At 47.7% G+C, this 15,177-nt stretch overlaps 2 protein-coding genes and 1 pseudogene across 4 annotated transcripts in view; 2 read left to right on the forward strand and 1 right to left on the reverse strand.

Annotated features, from left to right (window-relative positions):
* LOC114608340 overlaps positions 1-1,060 on the forward strand; it is a 2,724-nt gene extending 1,664 nt beyond the window's left edge. For 2 of the 3 annotated variants that reach the window (XR_003709347.1, XM_028752301.1), the window contains one exon: positions 758-1,060. Coding sequence is in view for 2 of the 3 variants with exons in the window: in XM_028752301.1 (XP_028608134.1) it covers positions 758-832 (75 nt within the window). In the remaining variant the exon portion in view is untranslated. The remainder of the gene's footprint in view (positions 1-757) is intronic. The other variant, XM_028752300.1, reaches the window with a different exon arrangement.
* Positions 1,061-6,879: 5,819 nt separating this feature from the next.
* On the reverse strand, positions 6,880-7,593 carry LOC114608323 (annotated as a pseudogene).
* Positions 7,594-9,626: 2,033 nt separating this feature from the next.
* The window catches only part of Muc20 (mucin 20, cell surface associated), a gene marked incomplete at its 3' end in the record, with an annotated part of 6,397 nt that continues 846 nt past the window's right edge, over positions 9,627-15,177 (forward strand). Inside the window, exons 1-2 of the mRNA XM_028752318.1 lie at positions 9,627-9,702; positions 11,986-13,617. Of these exons, the coding sequence (XP_028608151.1) occupies positions 9,627-9,702; positions 11,986-13,617 (1,708 nt within the window). The remainder of the gene's footprint in view (positions 9,703-11,985; positions 13,618-15,177) is intronic.

Here is a 15,177-nt window from a genome sequence, read left to right on the forward strand (position 1 = left end):
AGAGAGAGAGAGAGAGAGAGAGAGAGAGAGAGAGAGAGAGAGAGAGACATGTGGAGAGAGTGGGGAGGGGATGGGGAGAGAGGTAGAAGGGACAGGGAGAGAAGGGGTAGTAAGAGGCTAAGAGAGTGAGGAGGGGGCAAACAGCCCCTTTTATAGTGAGTCAGGTACACCTGGCTGTTGCCAGGTAACTGTGGGGTGGAGCCTAGAAGGAAAGCTAACGGAGGGGACGAGGGAGGAGGGGAGGGAAGGAGAGAGGAGAGGGTAGGGCTCCTTTGAACAGGGACAGAGCTCTCTATTTGAATCGCATCTCATTTTCATGGATCATAAACTTTTTTTTTCTCCACCACCATTTATAAATACACGAAACATCCTTTACATCCTTAGCTTGTAAGCCTTACAGAAACTGGCATCGCGCCGAATTCACCAGAGTGTGTTCTAAATCCTCTTCTGCCCAACACTCTCTATGCCCTGGCCCTAAAGTACCCAGCCCAGCACAGAGAGCCGCCCTTCACTGCTATTATACAAGGGGGAGGAGTGTGAGGGTCTGGCTTGGCACTTGCTCCCTGGGGAACTCGACTTGACTCCTCTAGCCCCTGAGCCTGTTTGCTCTTCTGGATCCTAGAGCCCGCCTGGTTGGACAGCAGTGACAATTCACTGAGGGCAAGCATAGAAGGCCATGGCTCTTGCTGGCCCAAGAGATAGTTAGACTATAAGACCACAGGTGTCAGCAACTCGGATGGGGTTTGTTGCTTGTTAGGTTCTGCAGCTCCTCCATACCCTCTCCAGAAGGCCACTCTCGGTAACTATGAAAGGAATCAAGAAGAGAGCCTGAGTCCACCTCCAGCCATTGCCAGCAGGACCCATGGAACAGAGGTCACCTTTGGTTTGTTGGGGCCAACGTGGCTGGCCCAGACCAGGGATATCTGTCTCTCAGCTGCCATCCGATAAGTCCCCCACATTGGCTTAGCCTGGGGAGAACTGAAACCTGGAATTGTTGTAAACATATTTAAAATTATGAATTAGCCATAAAAAATTACAAAAATACATCTGGCTCATAATATTTCTCATTGTGTTGTGATGATTACACATATATACAATTATGATATATTCATTATAATATAGCAATGACTTGAAAGTAGAAAATTAGGGAACTGGGGGTATAGCTTAGTTGATGGTGTGTTTGCCAAACCCTGGAGTCAATGCTAAGCACCCCAGAAATCGGGTGTGGTGGCACCTGCTCGTTATCCTAGTACTACGGAGATGGAGGAGGCCAAAGCAGGGAGATCAGACATTCAAGGTCACAAAGGTAAAAGCAGGTAAGTCAGACATCTTGGTTGTATAGTTAGTTCAAGGCCGGCCTGGGCTATATGAGACCTTGAAGTTTTTTGTTGTTGTTTTGTTTTATTTTATTTTTTTAAAAGCAGAAAATAAGAACCCAAAACAATAACCTCTAGCTAAGTGATTCACACACACCCCCACCCCTCTGTTCTGCATATGATCTAGATTTTAGTCACAGGGTCATCTTTTACTCCCCTCTTTCCTCTAACTTTCCTCTAACACTATGGCCACATGGTTTCATCTTTCTTATTATAGTCAGGTGACCACAGACTTGGGTCAGCAGCTCTTTCCTGTGCTGGTCTCTGACTGGCTTCTGGCCAGCTTGCATCATCACAGCTCTGGTATGTGGCCAGCTCCCTGTTCAGAGGCCATCAATGGCTTCCCATTCTCTACAGAGTAACCGGGAAAGCACTGGGCCTGGCCCGGTGGATAGCTCTAGCTTTATCCCCTCCTAATCCCCTTCCCCCACTCTTGGTTGCAGCTGAACAGAATCCCCCATTCTCCTCACCCAAGCCTCGCTCTGGGCCTTTGCTAATCTGAACACTGGTTTCTGGGTAGCTGATTGCAGCAAGGATCCCTGCTGGCCCAGAGCCCAGCTCTTGGCTAATGGTTTTGTGTTGGCTTAATTTCTCTAAGTAATTTATTTAGGAACATAACCCCAGTGGGATTAGGGTAAGGCAAATGACAGAGGGACGGAGGGAGGGCCAGCACAAAAGACCTGCCCTCCAGTCGGCTCTAGCTATGGCTGGCTGGTTGCTTCACCTGTAGGATCTCTAAGAGGCCTTGGGGAATGTGTCTGAAAGGCACCTATCTGGTAACAGGATGATTGTCTCCTTTCCCATGGGTTACAAGTCAGCCTGCACAGACCTGGAAATATATATTCAAAACATATGCAATAAAGTGAGTAGCAACTTTTCACAGACCAGGGAAAAACTGGAATCAACCCAAACCCAAACATCAATAAGCAAATGCCCAGAGAAGTTCTGGTTGATTATCATTACAATGAAAACCACCCACTATAAAAGGATAAAGCATTATACACAAGAGCTCTGGTGAACCTCGCAGACACAATGTTAAAGGAAAGAAGCCAAATACTGAAAAGTGTATGTACAATCCCATTTACTCAGTCCTGAACTTGTCCTTGATGCCAGAGTGAGGGGACACACATGGGAGCCTGTTTATTATTATTCTCTGTGAACTCGATGATGGAACCTAAGGTGTCACATAGGCAAACTCTCTACCACTGAGCTGAAATCTCCAATTCTGTTTTCAACTTTTCTTTTAAAGATTTATTTATTTATTTTATATGAGTACATCAATGTCTCTTCTTTTTTTAGGATTTATTTATTGTATGTATGTGAGTACACTGTCACTGTCTTCAGACACACCAGAAGAGGGCATCAGATCCCATTACAGATGGTTGTGAGCCACCATGTGGTTGCTGGGAATTGAACTCAGATCCTCTGGAAGAGGAGTCAGTGCTCTTAACCGCTGAGCCATCTCTCCAGCCCTCAACTTTTACTTCAAGACCGGCTTTCACTAAGTTGCCTAGGCGGGCATTTAACTCATTCTAGCCCAGACCAATCTTGAATCTGCAATCCTCACATGTCAGCTTCCAAGACAGTTCTTGCACACCATCTGTGCTTACACAACATGCAGAACTTATGGAATCCTCTCAGAACCCTGACAGATGGCAGGAAGAGGTTTTTTTTTTTTTTTTTTAAATATGCATGTGTGTGTGTGTGTGTGTGTGTGTGTGAGAGAGAGAGAGAGAGAGAGAGAGAGAGAGAGAGAGAGAGAGAGCATATGCACATGTATGCACATACATTTGAAGGCCAGAGGATGAAGAGGTCAGCTCAGGAACTTTGGAAAATTCCACCAGACCCCTTCCCCCTCCTGGAAGAGAAAGGTCTTAGAACACGTAGGCACCCCTCCCCTCCAGAAGGGAGAGGCTGATTAACATTCCTCAGACTACAGGAGGTGAGGAAGGCCCTGAGCACACACATTCCAACCCTCGCCACCTACAGACAAGGGAGGTCCCTGCCACCTCATTCCCTAAAGACCAATCAGTTTAAAAAGTCACACTGTTCTGCCAATCACATTGTGCCTAATGGCTGCTGCCCTAAAAACTATAAAAACTGGCCAAATGGGCTTCCCAGGGTCGCCATTCCACCTTCGGTGCAGGACAACCCCAGTGCGTTGGAACATTAAATTCTTCTTGTTTTTTGCATCAATTCATGATTCTGCATGGTTCACTCAGGGGGTCCCTGGTAAGCTAAGGCTCCCTAGAGTCTTACAAGGACAATCTCAGATGGCATCCTCAGGGACACTGTCTTCTTCCTTGGGACAGGATCTCTCCTAGGCCTGGAGCTCACCAGGTTGGCTAGGCTATCTGGCCAGCGAGTCCTAAAGATCTTTCTGTCTTTGCCTCCTCAGCTCTGGGATTGCAAGTGCACATCACCACACCTGACATTTTTCTGTGAGTTTTGGGATCAGACTCAAGCCCTTACCTCGGAGGCAACACTCTACCAACTGAGCCATCTCCCTAGCCCTATAGAAAGTGGGTTGTTTGTTTGTTTGTTTGTTTTGTTATAGTGAAAATACTGGGGGCCAGGCACTATCATATCCTAATTTATCTGGTTAAAACAGAGCCCCTTCAAAATGCAGGGTTAGCACAATTTCCTGCTACTCTGACTGCTTTGGAAACAGACTGTCCATCCTGTGAGCATAACAAAGCTTGTAAATCCCCATGCCCGTTGGTAAGTTGGTATATAAACATTTCAATCCAGGTAACCATTTATATCGAGCACACACATACAAGTGCACCTGTAAATAAAGTTTGTCCCCTTCTCGGGTGATTCACAAGCCCCAGCTCCTGGACCCAAAATGGTAAAGGGAGACAGTGGAGATAAGAAACCCAAAACAAGTCAGCTGTGCAACTACAATCAGCCCCTCGTCTAGCACACAGATGGCTTTGCATTTCCAGGACATTTTTGCTAAGTCAATTAGGCCTTGTCTCAAGTTAGAGTCACCCCTACCATATATGTTGGCTTTGTGGGGACAGAGAGCAGGAGAGCTCAACCTGACTGGTGCTCATGACTCCAGGACCTTTCTGATGCTCACTCGGAGAGCCTGCACCCACCTTTGGCTTCACCCTGACACCCCACATTGATCAAACTGAATTGATTTCTATCTCTACTTTCAAAACAAATCACTAATCAGGGAGTTTTCCCAGGCTTTTCCTTCCCCACCATCCCATGCCATGCCTACAATGGGGCAAGAACACCTAGCTCCTGGTCTCTATGCTGTTCTCAACACAGCTGCCAGGGTTTCTCCTGCCCGGCCTCCTAATCCCCAAATTAGGGCCCGTCGCTCTGCTCAGGGCTCTCCAGGGACACCTCAAGCTCATTTGCTCATCAAGTTAAAAATCAGAGAGCACCACTGTCTTGAACAAGGGTCCTGAGCGAGGCCGGCAGGCCAGATGGAGGCAGTCGCTTTAGTCTCATGTCCCTAAAACTAAACTATCTGAACTTAGAAGTCAGAAGAGAGTCAATTGGCAGATTTTAAGAGTAGCTGATGGAGGGGGCTGGAGAGATGGCTCAGCGGTTAAGAGCACTGACTGTTCTTCCAAAGGTCCTGAGTTCAAATCCCAGCAACCACATGGTGGCTCACAACCATCCGTAATGAGATTGGATGCCCTCTTCTGGTGTGTCTGAAGACAGCTACAGTGTACTCATAAATAAAATAAAAAAATAAATAAATAAATCTTTAAAAAAAAAAAAAAAGAGTAGCTGATGGAAAAGACCCTTCTGTTTAGCTCTCACCCAAAATTGGACCTAATAGTAACCAGTCAGTAACTCATGGTCTACTTCCCTGTTCCACCTTACCAGAATAGGTTTGAAGCCACCTAGTCACTATTTGGTTTTGATTTTGCTTTTACTTTTCCTTGCAGTGCCAGGGTGAACCCCACCCAGACTGTGACCTGGGGGTGAATCCCCTCTAGGCCATGTCCTGGGGGTGAACCCCACCCAGGCCCTGTCTTGTTCTGTACTCTGCTTTGTCAGTTAAGCCCACAGAACAGATGTTCATTTTGTTTTATGGAATGAAGCCAGACTCTAGGGGCATAGATGAAGCCACTGAAGACATTTAAACTCTATTGTAATTTATATTTTGATAGAGTAAAGCCTCAATGCCCACAAAATCCCTGTTACCCTCTCCGACCCCCAGAACCCTCCCCCATCTCTTATACTCCTGTGATTCCAGCCCCAGAGGCTCTTTGCTGTTCAGAAACCTGTAGCTGTCGTTGGCTGCTTTGTGGGTTCTTCTTTCTTCTACCCTTCTCTACGCTTTTTCTCTACCCTTTCAACCCCCCTAACATTAAAATAAGAGAGAAAGAAAGATAGAGGGGAAAGGAAAGAGAGACCCCAGAATAAAGTCAGGGGTGAGAAAGGGGGCAACGTTATCATTAGACTACTTCTTGCTGCCTAGGGCTGCTGAGTTCCTTGGGGCAAGTTTGAACTTCACTGTCAGGATGTCTACGTTCTTATTGTTGTGTTTCTTCTTTGTGCACCACTACTTAACAAGCTGCAAACAATGACAAACAACAATCCACCATGCCCCTCAGGGCCCTAGCATTTATGTACCCTCTGAAAAGTCACGAGAATTCCAAATGTCACACAATCGCAGAAACTGTCTGTACCTGGCAAAGTCATGTCCCTGCCAGAGCATGAGGCAAATCATAGCTGCTGTGGACAGTCTGAACAGCCCCACATCCCACCCCTGGGATTAAAAAATAAAAACATATACTTATAACATTTCTGCGTTTTTTATTTTATTTATTTATTTTTTACTTTTTTTTAAAAATTTTTTGGGTTTTTCAAGACAGGGTTTCTCTGTGTAGCCCTGGCTGTCCTGGAACTCACTCTGTAGACCAGGCTGGCCTCGAACTCAGAAATCCACCTGCCTCTGCCTCCCAAGTGCTTCTGTGTTTTTTAAAGGAAACCAAATCCCAGAATTTTCACTGCGTAAATCTTCCTGTTTTAAGCTTTTGACCTCTCTCTAGCTGCTCCTACAACCTCCTCCCTTTTTATTCAGTACTGCAACCTGCACACACACACACACCCTACACACACATACACACATCCCCTACACACACAAGTTCTCACAATGTCTCTTGTTCTTTCTCGGTCACTTACAAATTCCTATTCCCATGTTCATTGCCCACCCTCTCTTCAGGACCTAGCTCTTGTGGGTGAGCCCCATTTGTTTTCCTCTATGACGTATTATCTCAAGAGCTGAGATCAATGTCTGACATGTAGAAGCATGTGCTTGTTAAAAGTAGTAAGTCTTCTTCTTCTTCTTCTTCTTCTTCTTCTTCTTCTTCTTCTTCTTCTTCTTCTTCTTCTTCTTTTCTTCTTCCAGGTAGTCACCTTTTATTGGACACTAGTCAGGGTATGAAGGTTCAGCCAGTTGAATTCTTCCTATATCGGAGCAGGACAGGTGGTTATATTTGGCCATGCAGTACCTTCCAGAGACCCTTCTTCAGTGGTACTTGCATTGCAGCTCATGTTTGAGTTCCTTGTATAAATGCAGTAGCTGAAAATCATGTAGGCTACCAGCTCCATGTTAACCCCCCCAGATTCTGCCTTAACGAACGTTGTTGTAATACCAGCCATACCTTCTCTGAAAGGCTCCTGCAATACCACTGGGGGTGAAATCCTGCATCAGCATCCAGCTCCGAAGCTCCCCAAGTTTAACCTCCATGAGCCTCTTCTCCTTCAATGGCATGAGCGACAGTCTTGAAGTCCTGGTGTCCCATAGTAAGATTTCTAAAGAATTAGCCTTGTGCTAACTCAGGGTGAGAGCTGAGCTGGGCTGTGAAGAAATAGTCCAAGAACTTTCTAGTGAAGTCTGTGATGGCCCTCAGAGCTGCTGGCTATCAGCCAGGTTTGGAAATAACCCTGTGACATAATAAAGAAGAAACTTAAGGGGAGAAGAAAGAAGATCAAGGCTGAAGAGGCCGCCATGAGAGAAAATGGACAGGAGAAACAGTAAGTAAAAAGTATAGCTAGGGAGTAGGTAGAATAGCTCCACACCAATCTAGGCTTACAGCTTGTAAATAAAATACCCACATTTTGTGTCTTTTGTACCAGCTAGCTAAGACTATAAATTCATTCCACAGAAACTGGCTCACATCTTCTTAAGGTTTTTCTGTTTTTCTCTTTTCATTTGCAAGTGTGTAGAGCAGTTGACCATTTCAGTTGGAAGAGGAAATGCAGTGGGGAATTCCTTGTTGGGGTGAAAAGGGCACCTGAATGCTGGTCAGTAGAGTAAGCTCAGAGGTAGGGACCTGCCTGCCCCTGGAATGAGGAAGCCCCTGGCAATGCAGGGGTGCTGCAGGAGAGGGTGGAAGACTGCCCAGAGAACCTGCCCTCCTGTGGTGTTCCCTCTACCTCCTTAAAGGTCGGGTTTCACATGGGGACAAGGCTACATGGCAAGGTTTCCCAAAATGCAGGTCCCTGCAGCGCCCCTTCCTCCTTCCACCTGTTAGAGAGCTGAGTTTGAATGTGGGAGAATGAAAGAGGCTCAGCCTGCGGACTGAGTTCCTGGGACTGCTCCCCAAGACCCTCAACTCCAAGGGGCAGGTTACTTCACACAGACTCCATCGGCCCCTTCTGAAAAGGCTGACATACCCCAAGAATACCCCAAGATGACAGCTCCTCCTCCCAGGCGGGACAGTCTGTCACCCCAGTGCCCAGTAAAGTTCTAGGTGACACTGTCAGATATCCAGCAGCCAATCTCAGACTGCTGGGCCAACAAGTCCTCAGAACTCTTCCTGACTGAAGTCCAGAGAGGGCAAACTACTCATCTAAGACCACAGAGCTTCTTGCCCACCATTAAGGACAGAGCTGGAACCAGGACAGAGCTTTTGATACAGTTTTATACTTCCTTCCAGTTCTCAGTTTTGTGATTCTGTGACACATATCCGACGTGTCTGCTCCATCCCAGAGCTGTTTTCATCCAAAAGCACTTAAAATGCCCACGGAAACTTGTCTGGTCACAGAGTGCGGCCCTAAGGGCACTTGGCCTTGGTCCTTGAGGGGTGAGAGTCCTCTCTGTTTGGGGGGAGGCACATGGAAAATACAGTCCATAACATCACTCCTTGCCTCAGGAACTAATCTCCTAGGTGTCCCTAAGTCATCTCCTTCCGCTGGCTTTTGGACTCAGAGCATCACGCACATCCTGGATCTTCGAGTCGGCTGGGGGCCTGGTCCTGCCTTTGACTTGGATGCAAAATCCCAGGATGTTGAAAAATAGAAAGATATTAGAGGTTAGAGTCCTGTCCCTGTTGGGCTGTAGAAGACATCCCGGGGTGTTTGGCCACTCCCCCAGAACCCAGAGACCTAACATGCAGTCTCACCTCCATTTAACCTCCAATAGTGGGTCACGTAAGGCACAGGTAGAGATCGTGACTAACAGACCTCTGCCTCAAGATTTACATATTAATGAATTACCTAAAGGCTGGGGGCATAGATAACTACGTTTTCATCTCCCTAGCCCCTCCTCTTTCCCCTGCTCCCCAATATAAGGGGGCCCCTCCTGGCATTTTGTGGGAGAGCACACCATCTAGATACAACCATCAACATGACCAATAAAACTTCCATGTCTTCGATTCCACGTGTCTCCTGGAATTTGGACTCTCTTGTGTAAGTGGGAAACTCGTTCACGTGGACTGGTTGAGGCTGAGAGCTCCCACTTATATTTTGAGCTACTGAGATGGATGTATTTTTCTCTGGCAACAGCAATGTACAATATAGGAACTTTGGTGGTGTCCTGAGTCAGATAGTGTATCCATTTTATAGAACAAGAAGTTGAGGCTCAGAAATGTTCTCTTATTTGCCCTTGGTCCCTAGAACTGATAAAGTCTAGGCTCAGCAGAGAAACTCAGGTCTGCCCATAGAACCTGGACCCCAGGTGTGGGTGAGTAGGATAAACACCATCTCTCTCATGCCTTTCTCCGTGGCAGGGGAGAGTTTCAGAATGGAATTGACACTATATCTTCAAATCAGAGAGGCAAGGCTGCCAGGCAAGGGAGTGGGGGTGGGGAGTGGGACCATGAGCCTGCCGTCAGCCTGCAGGTTTGTGGTCACCTGGCTACATCCTGGAACCTACCCAGTCACACCTGGGCAGTCAGCTGCCCCTCCTCCCTGGATTGAGGAAGCAGGAAAGGGTGGTGAGGAGAGGCAGCAGGCAGGGCTGGCAGGCAGTGGTGCTCAGTGCCAGGCATGATGGGCTCCGTCTGGGGCCTGGCTGTGTCTCTCCTTGTCTTCTGCTGGAAGGCTGGAGTCAATGTGAGCTCTCCAGGTAAGGAGCAGGATAGCCCCCGGGGCTTCTCCCTGGCGGGGCTCTGGGTGTCAGTGTTGGCAAAGACAGCCCTTTGTGGACAAGGAAGACATTTTTGATAATTGTATTAATGGCCTGAGGAATTGAGTGTGGGGGACAGCAGACAGGTCAGCTTACGCATGGTGGCCCTGCAGTCATCACTGTAAGGGAGTCTGGGAAGTTAGTCTTTAGTCGTGGGATAGTGTGGTGGAAGGCAGAGGGGGCAGGAGATGCCAGCTGGTGATCATTTTGCTGTGAACTGAAGACTATGGCCTGAGGAAGCTCTGGTTCATCCAACTGTGTTACCTAGCCCAGCTATTCTTTGAAATTTGTCTTTTGAATGAAAACATTTGTCACAGACTGCTTGAGCAGGGAGATTCTGAGAAAGGCAAGCTTTTCTGAAAGATGGGAGCTAACAGTGATCTGTCGCTGACAGGCACTGCGGTAAACTCATCACACACACTTTAAAACAGATAATCTCCAGGCTGACGTTAAGTTCATAGTAAAACTGTACAGCGTTCTACTGAGACTTCTGATTTTTCCTCCCATGCACAGCCCCCTGCTGTCCGTGACCCCACAGCATGGAGACTGCTACAGCGAAGACCACACACTGACATGTCGCACTGGACATTACTTTTTAAAATTCTGTTTTTGAATTTATTGACAGAATTTATAAATAAGTAAATATTCATTTATTATTAACACAGGGCCCTGACTGCACGGAACTTGCTATATCCACTTTATTAATTTTTCCACTTTCCATTTTCTATGTGTGTGAAAGAGAAATGTTTTTAACATATGTGGTGATCCACATGTGTTTGGCTGTGTGTGAACGTGTGTACAATGTCTGTGAAGGCCCGAGGTTGATTTTGGGATCATCCTTAAAGGCTCTCACCTTATTCCTTGACCTAGGATCTCTCAATCAAACCTATTCACTACACACACGCACACACACACACACACACACACACACACACGAGAGAGAGAGAGAGAGAGAGAGAGAGACCACAAGTACCTGACATATGTGTGGAGACCAGATGTCAATTTGAATCTTAAATAGCTTGGTGGCAAGCAGCCTTATCCAGAAGCTATCGGGCTGGCCCAACATTACCTTTTAAATACTCATAGTAACGTCAAGGAATAGGCTCATACCTCTAAGACACTGCCACCCACTTAAGAGCAAGGCGACTGCAGCCTATAGGGAGTAATTTAACCTTGGAGCCACCGTGTGCTAGCAGTGCCTAACCATTGGACTACCCTACCTGTCAAACACGGTCACAGTTGACCAGGCTTATGCTGCAGTCTTTATTCTATTTAACTGAAACCTTATGATCCCAGGAAGCAGATGCCCCTTGCTCCACTTTACAGATGAGAAAGTGCCACTGTGGAGCACAGAGACTTGGCCTGTGTCACAGCACGAGCAAACAAGAAACAGAGGCGGGACTCAAACCAGGCTGCATTTCCATACTCTTCTCACCCCCAGTTAAGAGGCATGGGGGAGGACAGCAGCAACATCCTGTGATCTGGGCTGGGTTCTGTGGACTAAGGGCCTCAAAGTAATAGCTTGGGTTTGGGCATTAGTGCTCATATGAAGAAGGCAAGCAGTAGCTCCTGCAGACACGTGTGTGCATGCGAGCAGTTGTGTTGACTGAGTAAGCATGGTGCGTGTGCGCATGCGCACGCGCGCCCACTAGTCATTTTCTTTACCCACGTGAGCTGGCTCCAGCTCCCTGATCACTTGCTTTCCTAGGACATACTCCATTCAGGCTGGAGGCTCCTCTCTCTCCCTGTCCTCCCAGTTATCTCTAAAGATGAAACCATAGGTCATTCTAGACTTTGAAGAACATACTTCTATGGGAAATTTTTTGGGGGAGGTGAGCAAACTACCCATGGGAGAGTGACAAAAGTTTCCTCAAAAGTTCTGGAAGTTCTGGCTCCTGTTCTGCAGTCCTTGGTTCACGCAGATTCCTGTCTCCTTTGCCTGCCTTTGTCGGTGCATGCTGTGAGGCTGCGCTGCAGACCAGTGCTCAGCTGGGATCCTTCGGGGCAGGGGCAGTTGTCAGCGCTTCAGAGAGCACTAGTTGGGGCAGTGTGTCTTCAGCGCTGCCACGCAGGCTTTGGCTTCTCTGTGCTGCCTTCATCCTCCAGGTTTATACAGACAATGACCCTCCGGGCCATCCAATAGCACCCAGGGTATAAACCGCCAAGTCATCAGGTTGTTCTCACCCACCGGAACTCATCAGGCTGTTCTCACCCGACACACAGGCCTCGGCACTAGCAGATCAGTTCCTTTGGTGACAACCGACAACATGGAAGTGCCCACCTTTACGCAAAGGGACAGGCCCAGCTCAGAGAGAGCTTTCCAGATCACCAACCCGACTCAGAATGTTCCTCTAGACACACAAACTCTCAGCGCTGAAACCGCTTCTAACGCATTAATCACAACCAGTTCAGAGGTCAATTCCAGGGACACCCCGATCACCGCTGTTATAACGAAGAGCAGGAAGACACATGCCACCACCCCTGCAGCAGCATCCCTGGAGACCAAGACCACCTCTCCTAGTGTGTCAACCCTAAATTATCAGACCACCTCTCCAGCAGCGTCCTCCCTGGATTCCCAGACCACTTCCCCTGCACCACCATCTCTGACCACCTCCCCTGAACCATCATCCCTGGGTACCCAGACCACTTCCCCTGCACCATCCTCCCTGGGTACCCAGACCACTTCCCCTGCACCATCATCCCTGGGTACCCAGATAACTTCCCCTGCACCATCCTCCCTGGGTATCCAGACCGCTTCCTCTGCACCATCCTCCCTGGGTATCCAGACTGCTTCCCCTGCACCATCATCTCTGACCACCTCCCCTGCACCACCATCTCTGACCACCTCCCCTACACCATCCTCCCTGGGGAACCAGAGCATGTCACCCGTTGAATTGACCCTAAAGACCCAGACCAGTTCCTCTGTAATAGAGACCAGAACTCTTTCGATAAGAATACCTTCCAAGTCCATGGTTGTGCACACCATCCCTACAGAGACATTGGCACCAAGCGACAGCCCCAGTCCTGGGATGAGCGTTGTCAAAACTGGCCCAGTGAGGGACCCCATAGAAGCCATCTTTGACACCCTTTGTACTGATGACAGCTCTGAAGAGGCAAGGAAGATCACAATTGACCTCCTGACTTTGGCACACACGTCCATGGAAGTGGAGCACCTGTCTTCAGAGAGCAGCTCCTCCTCTGACAGCTCAGCTGGGGTTCTCAGCAGCTCAAGGGTCCTGGGACCCGACAGTGCAACTCCAGCCAAGGGCTTGGTTGCCTTCAGCTTAACCCATATTAAACTCACCACCTGCATCACAGAAATAGAAACAACCATCACTGTTTCTGGGACCCCAGACATGAGCCACAGCCCTACAGAAGTGATGACAGCCTTGTCCACTTCTAAGATGTTAACTTTGCCTCCATCCACTGAGACAAAACCAATTATCCCTAAGACCACGAGCTCATCTGGGATCTTGTCAACCGCCAGCACCCCGGCCCTTGCCACCACCCTTGAGGGTACAGTCCCCACTAGTGGAATCACAGAAAGCAAAATAGCAGTGGCCCAGACTCTTACCTCTGTTGGAACTTCCGTGACAGTTAGAAGGAACCCACTGGAAGACACTTCAACACTCTCAACTGAGACACAAAGCCACACTGAGGACTTGGGCAATTCAACCAACAGCTCCTTCCTCACAGGGAGTCACCCTCCTTTTTCCAGCAATTCAACTACAGCTAGCACCAGCAAAAAACCAAACATCATCGTAACCAAGACTACAGTCTCACCAAAGCCCCTGACAAATTCCACAACATCTGAATCCACTGCTTGGACAAGGAAAACCACAAAACATGATCCAGGTAAGTGAAACTCCCATGAGCGATTTTTGGAGACTGGGGGTATCCTTAAGGAGTTGAGAGGAAAGAAGGAGATAAAGGCCAATATTGCACCCTCTCCCTGCCATTTCATGATCTCCTGGTGGGCTGGTAAAAAGCAGCTAAGATGTGATGTATGTGTGATGTCATGATGTATGTGTGATGTCATGATGCATGTGTGATGTGGTGATGATGTATGTGTGATGTCGTGATGCATGTGTGATGTGATGTATGTGTGATGTCATGATGCATGTATGATGTGGTGATGTATGTGTGATGTCATGATGCATGTGTGATGTGGTGATGTATGTGTGATGTCATGATGCATGTGTGATGTGATATATGTGTGATGTCATGATGCATGTGTGATGTGATGTATGTGTGATGTCATGATGCGTGTGTGATGTGGTGATGTATGTGTGATGTCATGATGCATGTGTGATGTGGTGATGCATGTGTGATGTGGTGATGCATGTGTGATGTGATGCATGTGTGATGTCATGATGTGTGTGTGATGTGGTGATGTATGTGTGATGTCATGATGCATGTGTGATGTGATGTATGTGTGATGTCATGATGCATGTGGGATGTGATGTATGTGTGATGTCATGATGCATGTGTGATGTGGTGATGTATGTGTGATGTGATGTATGTGTGATGTGATGATGCATGTGTGATGTCATGATGCATGTGTGATGTGATGTATGTGTGATGTCATGATGCATGTGTGATGTGGTGATGCATGTGTGATGTGATGTATGTGTGATGTCATGATGCATGTGTGATGTGATGTATGTGTGACGTCATGATGCATGTATGATGTGGTGATGTATGTGTGATGTGGTGATGTATGTGTGATGCGTGTGAAACTGGGTTTTCCAGAAGTGGTTGGGATCTTGGCTGTGCTTTAACCTGAGAGACCTTGAACCTGCCCTCTCCTCTGAGCCCAAGTTTCCTCACCTTGGCTAAGGACGTTTGTATTGGATGAGGGCCATCTTTTCCATGAAGTTAACTATTGGGCAGCTACTGTCCTTCAGGTGAGATCTGTAATGTTATTCAAAAGACTTGACGCTCAAGCCTTGGAAGCCCCTCGCCAGCAATTCCCACACAGAAGGAAAGAATGTGCAAACTTGTCCAAACTGCTGCCCTCTAAGCGTGTGCAGGGCATGCACGCGGGGTTCCGTGTCCATTCCGTTTGCTATGTTCTACATCATAAAGAGTGACCTTAGAAAAACCAACAAAACAACATTCAGGGAGTTTAAACCTTCATTTCCGAAACAACAGAAACTTCTCAGAGAAGCCCACTGTCAGCAGCTCTCCGGTAAGGGCAGCTTGTGGGCGGCTGGAACATCTGCCTCTGCTGTGTATCTTTTTCTTGTGGTTCATTCCTGAGTATCTTTGCCTTGTTCTAACTTTTTGGGCAAGGGAAATAAAAATGTTAATCATGAATTGAGGACATAGCTCAGTGATGGAGCGCTCGCTCGACACTGTGCATGTGCCTGAGCCCCGACATTTGACCGCATGTCCTGAAAATCTGACTCGGTC

The sequence above is a fragment of the Grammomys surdaster genome, unplaced genomic scaffold (assembly GCF_004785775.1).
Source record: "Grammomys surdaster isolate TR1022 unplaced genomic scaffold, NIH_TR_1.0 125889, whole genome shotgun sequence".
Classification (NCBI taxonomy): Eukaryota; Metazoa; Chordata; class Mammalia; order Rodentia; family Muridae; genus Grammomys; species Grammomys surdaster.